Raw genomic sequence first — 8,555 nt, forward strand, 5'->3', positions numbered from 1 at the left:
CCTCCCCCACCCTCCTCCCTCCCTCCTCTTCCCTCCCTCCTCCCTTCCCTCCTCTCCCACCCTTCTCTCTCCCTCCTCTCCCACCCTCCTCCCTTCCCTCCTCTCCCACCCTCCTCCCCCACCCTCCTCCCTCCCTCCTCGCTCCCTCCCTCCCCCCTTTTCTCCTTCAGTCCTTTCTGGACTGCAGTATCTGTGGGATCTGCAACTCTCCAATGGAGAAAGATAACTGTAACCATTGTTGTAGCGTCCCCAGGGTATTTGGCTTTACTTGCATCTTCAGACGGTGTTGTGACCCCCATCCGTTGATTTTGGGGGAGGTCAAGGAGCCCTCAACACAGCCCCTGGCTGAGAGAGCAGGTCCCGTAGGGCTTGGTGTGGAAGCTGCCTCGGTACCTTCCTCCACCGCCCCGGGTCCCGGCCGGAAGCTGGCTGCTGTGTCGCGGGTCTGCCCGGACGGTTGTCTCACCAGTGACGATTAGAAAACCACTTCTCTGGGACCCCAGAGCCAGTGTGTGGAGCTATGAACCCAAATCAACCTTCTTTTTTTCTTGCCAGACAGAGGTTGAACTCAGGGCCTGGGCACTGTTCCTGAGCTTTTTGCTCAAGGCTATTGCTCTACCACCTGAACCATGGCTCTACTTCCAGCTCATGGACTTTCCTGCCTGGGCTGGCTTCATACTGCAGTCCTTGGACCTTAGCCTGCTGAGTGGCTGGGGTCACAGTGCCCAGCCAGCCAAATGGTTTGGCCTCATGTTGATGTCTGGCTCACAAAGCCAAATATGTCTAACGTGTAGAACCAAATGCGCCGTGCCTTAGCTCTGAGAAGAAGGCTGCAGAATTATGTTCCCAGTCAACCTTTGTGCCTGGTGAAAGGAGCCGTCTGTCCCCACCCAGGTCTGGGGCGGTTTATTCAGTCTCCTCTCCTCTTCCACACGCAGGCTGCGTGGACTCACTCGCCGGCGGGTGGGCAAGGGAGCCCTAGGGAGTCAAACCCTGCTCACAAGAACTCCATCACCTCAAAAGATGTCACATAGAAAATATTTATGATACACGCACCAATCTCCTCTTTCCCCAGAAACCCGGAGCAAGCCAGCTTCTCATTTCACATGCTCTGCTTCTCTGAATCAGAGAAGCATTTGCCTGTGTAAAGGAGCAGGGCACCGCGAAGGTGAGTTCACACATTTCGCACCTTTGGGAGGGAAATACATCAAGAAACACAGGCTTTCAACCTACTGGATTCTAAGAGGGGGTCTCTTGAGGGCCACATAGCCACGTTCAAGTTCACTGAGTGGTTCACGGAGCTGCTGTCTTCAGCCAAGCAGTTTGGGAACGAGGAGCCCCCGGCTTTGCCAGTGAGGAGACGGCAGGGGCTGGCGGCCGAGAGCGGGGACGTCGGGTCTGTCTGTCTGTCCTTCATCCTTCCCGCGCTGGGTGTCGGGCCCAGCAGCCCGCCCGGGTTACACCGGCCCTTCACCCTGGAGTCGGGGAAGGCGAGTTCAGTCGGGGGGCTCCGCTCCTCCCTCCCCGCCCAGCGCCCACACTGCTGCCTGGGCAGCCGTTTCCAGACCAGGCTGTTCTGGGTCTTTCTCCAGTGACTCACCTGGGCTTCGGCTCTTTTGCGTTGCCTATTGCGTTATTAAATATAACTTTGGTGAGTGACACAGAGAACTGCTCCGTTGGAAGCCAGAATGAATAACAGATGGAGGCGGGATTGGGCCCTTTGTGGAGGTGGGATTGGACCCTTTGTGGAGGCCTCCCGGGCTGAGCTTCCAGGAGCAGGGAGGGTGCATGGCCTGCGGTACCCTCATCCCAGTCCAGGACCGCCGTGGATGGCCACCCGGACTCCCCCTGGCCTGGGCAGGCCCCCCCCCCGCCCCTGAGCACAGAGTGGGCCCTCGCCCCGGCCCGGGCCCTCGCCCCAGCCCGGGCCCTCGCCCCAGCCCAGGCCCTCACCCCGCAGCAGCCGCAGCACTGGCAGTCTCCGCAGAGTGTGCCCAGCAGGCCGTTGACCACCTGGATGGCACACAGCACAATCTGCACCCCCCCGATGACCAGCAGGATGGAGAACAGGGTCAGGTTCCAGGGTACGACGTCAGGAGGCTCCAGGCACTTTGCCCACAAGGCCTGGTCACTGAGGTAGTTTCTGGAGTAAGCAGAAGAGAGAGGAGGTGCCTGTGAAAGTCAGACACTTCCATAACTTGCTGTTTATTTTTGTGCCAGGCCTGGGCTTGAGCTCGGCCTGGACATTGCCTCTTTTTTTACCCAAAGCGAGCGCTCTACCACTTGAGCCACAGCGCCACTTCCAGCTTTTTAGTGGTTCATTGGAGATCAGTCTCTCGGACTTTCCTGCATGGGCTGGCTTTGAACCGTGGTCCTCAGATCTCAGCCTGAGTAGCTGGGATGACAGTGTGAGCCGAGGCACCAGGCTGAGCCTGGGATTGGGGTCAGTGGAAGCTACATTTGGACTCAAGCCCCCTCCCAGCAGGTGAATTCCTGTGCAGCCCTGTGCTCTCCTGAGCTCACATTGTCACCTGTAAAGAGACAGAACCTTCCAGAGCCAGGAAGATACACAGATCATTGACCGCACAGTGCTTTTGCTTTGCATCAGACCTTTGTCTTCCTGTGTTGTGATGTTATCTGTAGCTCTGCCTATAACATTTAAGCCCGGTGACCTTAAAACGTGACAGCAACCCCAGATTTTCCCATTATCTGAAGGCAAGCATGGAGGCCTGGGTGACGCAAATGCGTGTGGCAGCACCGCCATCTGGTGGTCGAGATGGGGAAGCGCAGGGATGGAGGCCTGGATGCAGGGAAGGGTTATGGTGCAGTGCCATCTGGTGGTCGAGATGGGGAAGCGCAGGGATGGAGGCCTGGATGCAGCAAATGCGTGGGGCAGCAGCACCACCTGGTGGTGGAGTTGCAGAAGCACAGGGATGAAAGCCTGGAAGCAGCAAAGCACGTGTGGCAGCACCACCATCTAGTGGTCAAGATGGGGAAGCGCAGGGATGGAGGCCTGGATGTAGCAAATGCATGGGGCAGCAGCACCACCTGGTGGTCAAATGGAGAAGTGCAGGGTTGGGGGCCTAAATGCAGCAAAGCAATGTGACAAGTGCCACCTGGTGGTCAAAATGGAGAAGTGCAGTGATGGAGCCCTGGATGCAACAAAGCAATGTGACAGAAGCGCCATCCGGTGGTCAAAATGGAGAGGTGCAGGGGTGGAGGCCTGAATGCAGCAAAGTGTGTGATGGCAGTGCCACCCAGTGGTCAAAATAGGGAAGTGCAGGGATGGGGGCCTGAATGCAGGGAAGGATTGTGGTGCAGCGCCACCGGGTGGTCAAAATGGAGAAGCGCAGGGACGGAAGCCTGGAAGCAGCAAAGCACGTGTGGCAGCACCGCCATCTGGTGGTCAAGATGGGGAAGCGCAGGGATGGAAGCCTGGGTGCAGGGAAGGGTTATGGTGCAGTGCCATCTGGTGGTCAAGATGGGGAAGCGCAGGGATGGGGGCCTGAATGCAGCAAAGTGTGTGATGGCAGCGCCACCCGGTGGTCAAAATAGAGAAGAGCAGGAATGGAAGCCTGCAGGAAGGTAAGGGTTGTGGTGCAGCGCCACCTGGTGGTCAAAATGGAGAAGCGCAGGGATGGAGGCCTGGATGCAGGGAAGGATTGTGGTGCAGCGACACCTGGTGGTCAAAATGGAGAGGTGCAGGGGTGGAGGCCTGAATGAAGCAAAGTGAGGGCAGCGCCACCCGGTGGTCAAAATAGGGAAGAGCAGAGATGGAAGCCTGCATGAAGTTAAGGGTTGTGGTGCAGCGCCACCTGGTGGTCAAAATGGAGAAGCGCAGGGATGGAGGCCTGGATGCAGCAAATGCGTGGGGCAGCAGCACCACCTGGTGGTGGAGTCGCAGAAGCGCAGGGACGGAAGCCTGGAAGCAGCAAAGCACGTGTGGCAGCACCGCCATCTGGTGGTCAAGATGGGGAAGCGCAGGGATGGAAGCCTGGATGCAGGGAAGGGTTATGGTGCAGTGCCATCTGGTGGTCAAAATGGAGAAGCGCAGGGATGGGGGCCTGAATGCAGCAAAGTGTGATGGCAGCGCCACCGGGTGGTCAAAATGAAGAAGAGCAGGGATGGAGGCCTGCATGCAGGGAAGGATTGTGGTGCAGCGCCACTTGGTGGTCAAAATGGAGAAGTGCAGGGATGGAGGCCTGGATGCAGCAAAGCAATGCGACAGAAGTGCCACCCGGTGGTCAAAATGGAGACGTGCAGGGATGGAGGCCTGGATGCAGGGAAGGACGTGTGATGGCGGCGCCACCCGGTGGTAAAAACCAAAAACTGCAGGGACGGAGGCCTGCATGCAGCGAGGCCATGCAGCAGAAGCGCCACCGGGTGGTCAACATGGGGAAGCGCCACTGGGCTGGGGTTCGGGGCTCCGGTGGCCTGGCCCCACGCGCTGACGGCCCCACAGGGCTCTGACCCACGAGCGTGTGAGCGTGCGGGGCTGCGGGACCCCACGAACAGGCCAGGGAGGACGAGGTGGGAGCACGGGGATGGAGGAGGAGGGAGCACGGGGATGGAGGAGGAAGCACGGGGATGGAGGAGGGAGCACGGGGATGGAGGAGGGAGCACGGGGATGGAGGAGGGAGCACGAGGATGGAGGAGGGAGCACGGGGATGGAGGAGGAGGGAGCACGGGAATGGAGGAGGGAGCACGGGGATGGAGGAGGGAGCACGGGGATGGAGGAGGAAGCACGGGGATGGAGGAGGGAGCACGGGGATGGAGGAGGGAGCACGGGGATGGAGGAGGGAGCACAGGGATGGAGGAGGGAGCACGGGGATGGAGGAGGGAGCACGGGGATGGAGGAGGGAGCACGGGGATGGAGGAGGAAGCACGGGGATGGAGGAGGAAGCACGGGGATGGAGGAGGGAGCACGGGGATGGAGGAGGGAGCACGGGGATGGAGGAGGGAGCACAGGGATGGAGGAGGGAGCACGGGGATGGAGGAGGGAGCACGGGGATGGAGGAGGGAGCACGGGGATGGAGGAGGAGGGAGCACGGGGATGGAGGAGGGAGCACGGGGATGGAGGAGGGAGCACGGGGATGGAGGAGGAAGCACGGGGATGGAGGAGGGAGCACGGGGATGGAGGAGGGAGCACAGGGATGGAGGAGGAGGGAGCACGGGGATGGAGGAGGAGGGAGCACGGGGATGGAGGAGGGAGCACGGGAATGGAGGAGGGAGCACAGGGATGGAGGAGGAGGGAGCACGGGGATGGAGGAGGGAGCACGGGGATGGAGGAGGGAGCACGGGGATGGAGGAGGGAGCACAGGGATGGGGATGCGGGAGCCCGGCCGCGCCCCGCACGCACCCCTCCTGGAAGGGGTAGGCCCAGGTGCTGTTCTCCGTGAGACACTTGGGGCCGCGGCTCATGGAGACGGCGGAGACCACGAAGGAGTAGCTGGAGCCCAGAACACCGACGACCGCGAAGATGATGGAGGTGAACATCTGCGGAGGAGGAGCGACGTCAGAGGGGAGGAGGGCACAGAAGGACGGGGAGGAGGAGGGCACGGGAGGACGGAGAGGAGGAGGGCACGAGAGGACGGGGAGGAGGAGGGCACGAGAGGACGGGGAGGAGGAGGAGGGCATGGGAGGACGGGGAGGAGGACACAGGAGGACGGGGAGGAGGAGGGCACGGGAGGACGGGGAGGAGGAGGGCACTGGGGAGGACGGGGAGGAGGAGGGCACTGGGGAGGACGGGGAGGAGGAGGGCACTGGGGAGGACAGGGAGGAGGAGGGCACGGGAGGACGGTGAGGAGGACTCTGGGGAGGACGGGGAGGGCCTGGTAGGGAGCAGATGCCGTTTGCTGCCAAGCCCCGAGTGCCCAGGTGACAGGGAGGAGGAGGAGCGGGACGGGGAGTGGGGAGGACTGCAGGGCACATGGAGGAATACAGGTACTAGAAGGGGAGCAGGGGTGTGGGGAGGAGTGGGGTGGCTCACAGGTGCAGGCGGTGCAGGGGTGAGGCGGGGGGCTCAGGAGTGCGGGGGTGAGGTGTGGGGGCTCAGGGGTGCAGGGGTGAGGCGGGGGGCTCAGGGGTGCAGGGGTGAGGCGGGGGGCTCAGGGGTGCAGGGGTGAGGCGGGGGGTTCAGGGGTGCAGGGGTGAGGCGGGGGTTCAGGGGTGCAGGGGTGAGGCATGGGGGTTCAGGGGTGCAGGGGTGAGGCGGGGGGCTCAGGGGTGCAGGGGTGACGCGGGGGGTTCAGGGGTGCAGGGGTGAGGCGGGGGCTCAGGGGTGCAGGGGTGAGGCGGGAGGCTCAGGGGGTGCAGGGGTGAGGCGTGGGGGCTCAGGGGTGCAGGGGTGAGGCGGGGGGCTCAGGGGTGCAGGGTGAGGCGGGGGGCTCAGGGGTGCAGGGGTGAGGCCGGGGGCTCAGGGGTGCAGGGGTGAGGCGGGGGGCTCAGGGGTGCAGGGGTGAGGCAGGGGGTTCAGGGGTGCAGGGGTGAGGTGGGAGGCTCAGGGGGTGCAGGGGTGAGGTGGGGGCTCAGGGGTGCAGGGGTGAGGCGGGGGGCTCAGGGGTGGAGGGGTGAGGCATGGGGGCTCAGGGGTGCAGGGGTGAGGCATGGGGGGCTCAGGGGTGCAGGGGTGAGGCGGGGGGTTCAGGGGTGCAGGGGTGACGCGGGGGCTCAGGGGTGCAGGGGTGAGGCGGGGGGCTCAGGGGTGCAGGGGTGAGGCGGGGGCTCAGGGGTGCAGGGGTGAGGCGTGGGGGCTCAGGGGTGCAGGGGTGAGGCGGGGGCTCAGGGGTGCAGGGGTGAGGCGGGGGCTCAGGGGTGCAGGGGTGAGGCAGGGGGTTCAGGGGTGCAGGGGTGAGGCGGGGGGCTCAGGGGGTGCAGGGGTGAGGCGGGGGGCTCAGGGGTGCAGGGGTGAGGCATGGGGGGCTCAGGGGTGCAGGGGTGAGGCGGGACTCACCGCGAAGCGCTTCCCGCAGCTCTCGTTCCCGCAGCAGCCGCAGCAGTCATTGTTCTTCAGGCCCAGGAAGACCAGGGCGGGGAAGATCATCTGCGGGACAGCGGGGTGGGGTCGGAGTCGGGGTCGGGGTCAGGGCGCTGGCCGGCCTCACCGGCGGGTGGGAACCCCGGTCCTCCGTCCTGGGACGCTGCGGCCCGGCTCGGCCCCCCGGGCTCCCGGGGGCCTTGGGGTGAAGAGGGAGTCCGTGGGGGGGGACCCCAGGGCCGGCACTCCAGGGACGCAGCGGGAGCGCAGGTGTCCCGAGGGGCCCGGGTCCCGGGCCGGGACGCAGCAGCACCCACCCCGGGGCCTCTGGCCAGGCCGCGCTGGGCCGGGCGATGGGCGGGGCGGGGCAGGCTGCGGGTGGGGGCTCGGGGCCCTACTCACCAGGACCCCGCTGCCTATGATGCCCCCGAAGTACCAGACCTCCTCGGACAGGTTGCTGTTGTCCGCCATGACCTTCCCCCCCGGGAAGAACAGCAGGACGTTGGCCAGGAAGGCCAGCACGGCCAGGGGGATGAGGGTGACCCCCAGACACTTGGCGCAGCTGCCGGTGCACATGCTGGGTCCCTCGTGGCCTGGCTGTCCGGGCGGGGTGGCCGGCGGCGCTGGCCGGTGTCGGCTCTCTGCGTCCCCCGCGGGTGCCGGGCCTTTATACCTCCTCCCCGCCCGCAGCGTGGGTTTTTTCTCTTTGCACCCCATAAATGAGATTACGTCGGTGCAATCGTTCAATCGTTTGTCATGGCAACCGATGACCCCTGTTAATAATCCACCAGCGCAGACAAGACACCACGGCCGAGCCGGCAGAGCCATCGCCCGCGGGTGCGGCCTCTGCCCCGATCTCCACGAGGCCCTGTCCGCGGTGACCCCACGGAGGACACGGGGCGGCCGTGGCCTTCCCCGCTTCCACACGCCTGCCCCTCCGCACAAAAACAACTCCATGCTCTCAGTGGATGCAGCTGCGCGGAGCTGCTGTTCCTAGTTTATCTTTAGAGGGCAGAACCAGAGTGACCGTGGGCCCCGGGGTGACCGTGGGTCCCAGAGTAACCGTGGGCTCTGGGGTGACCGTGGGCCCAGGGGTGACTGTGGGCTCTGGGGTGACCATGGGCCCAGGGGTGACCGTGGGCTCTGGGGTGACCATGGGCTCTGGGGTGACTGTGGGCCCAGGGGTGACTGTGGGCTCTGGGGTGACTGTGGGCTCTGGGGTGACCGTGGGCCCCGGGGTGACCGTGGGCTCTGGGGTGACCGTGGGCCCCGGGGTGACCGTGGGTCCCAGAGTAACCGTGGGCTCTGGGGTGACCGTGGGCCCCGGGGTGACCATGGGTCCCAGAGTAACCGTGGGCTCTGGGGTGACTGTGGGCTCTGGGGTGACTGTGGGCTCTGGGTGACTGTGGGCTCTGGGGTGACTGTGGGCTCTGGGGTGACTGTGAGCTCTGGGGTGACTGTGGGCTCTGGGGTGACTGTGAGCTCTGGGGTGACCGTGGGCTCTGGGGTGACCGTGGGCTCTGGTATCTGTGCGCCGCCCCTCCTTCCCCTTGGCTCAGCCATGTGTGTGCTGTGTCCC

At 64.4% G+C, this 8,555-nt stretch overlaps 1 protein-coding gene across 1 annotated transcript; it reads right to left on the reverse strand.

Annotated features, from left to right (window-relative positions):
- Positions 1-1,026: 1,026 nt before the first annotated feature.
- On the reverse strand, positions 1,027-7,670 carry LOC138804479 (transmembrane 4 L6 family member 4). The gene is made up of 5 exons (XM_069988749.1): positions 7,379-7,670; positions 6,953-7,042; positions 5,360-5,496; positions 1,954-2,143; positions 1,027-1,475 (listed from the first exon to the last, which is right to left on the reverse strand). Exons 1-5 carry the CDS (start codon positions 7,550-7,552, stop codon positions 1,458-1,460), a joined length of 609 nt encoding a protein of 202 aa, XP_069844850.1. The 5' UTR covers positions 7,553-7,670; the 3' UTR covers positions 1,027-1,457.
- Between the last annotated feature and the right edge of the window lie 885 nt (positions 7,671-8,555).

Source organism: Dipodomys merriami, unplaced genomic scaffold (assembly GCF_024711535.1).
Source record: "Dipodomys merriami isolate MVZ:Mamm:240054 unplaced genomic scaffold, mDipMer1.0.p SCAF_367, whole genome shotgun sequence".
In the NCBI taxonomy this organism is placed as follows: domain Eukaryota; kingdom Metazoa; phylum Chordata; class Mammalia; order Rodentia; family Heteromyidae; genus Dipodomys; species Dipodomys merriami.

What these genes read in the sequence shown, in the direction of transcription:
- LOC138804479 (XM_069988749.1), bottom strand. Translation starts at nt 7,552, where the DNA reads ATGTGCACCGGCAGCTGCGCCAAGTGTCTGGGGGTCACCCTCATCCCC. An exon ending in GCTGCGGGAAGCGCTTCGCG is followed by an intron (nt 5,497 to 6,952) that starts GTGAGTCCCGCC and finishes CCTCCTCCGCAG; the next exon opens with ATGTTCACCTCCATCATCTT. An exon ending in GCCTACCCCTTCCAGGAGGG is followed by an intron (nt 2,144 to 5,359) that starts GTGCGTGCGGGG and finishes TGCTTACTCCAG; the next exon opens with AAACTACCTCAGTGACCAGG.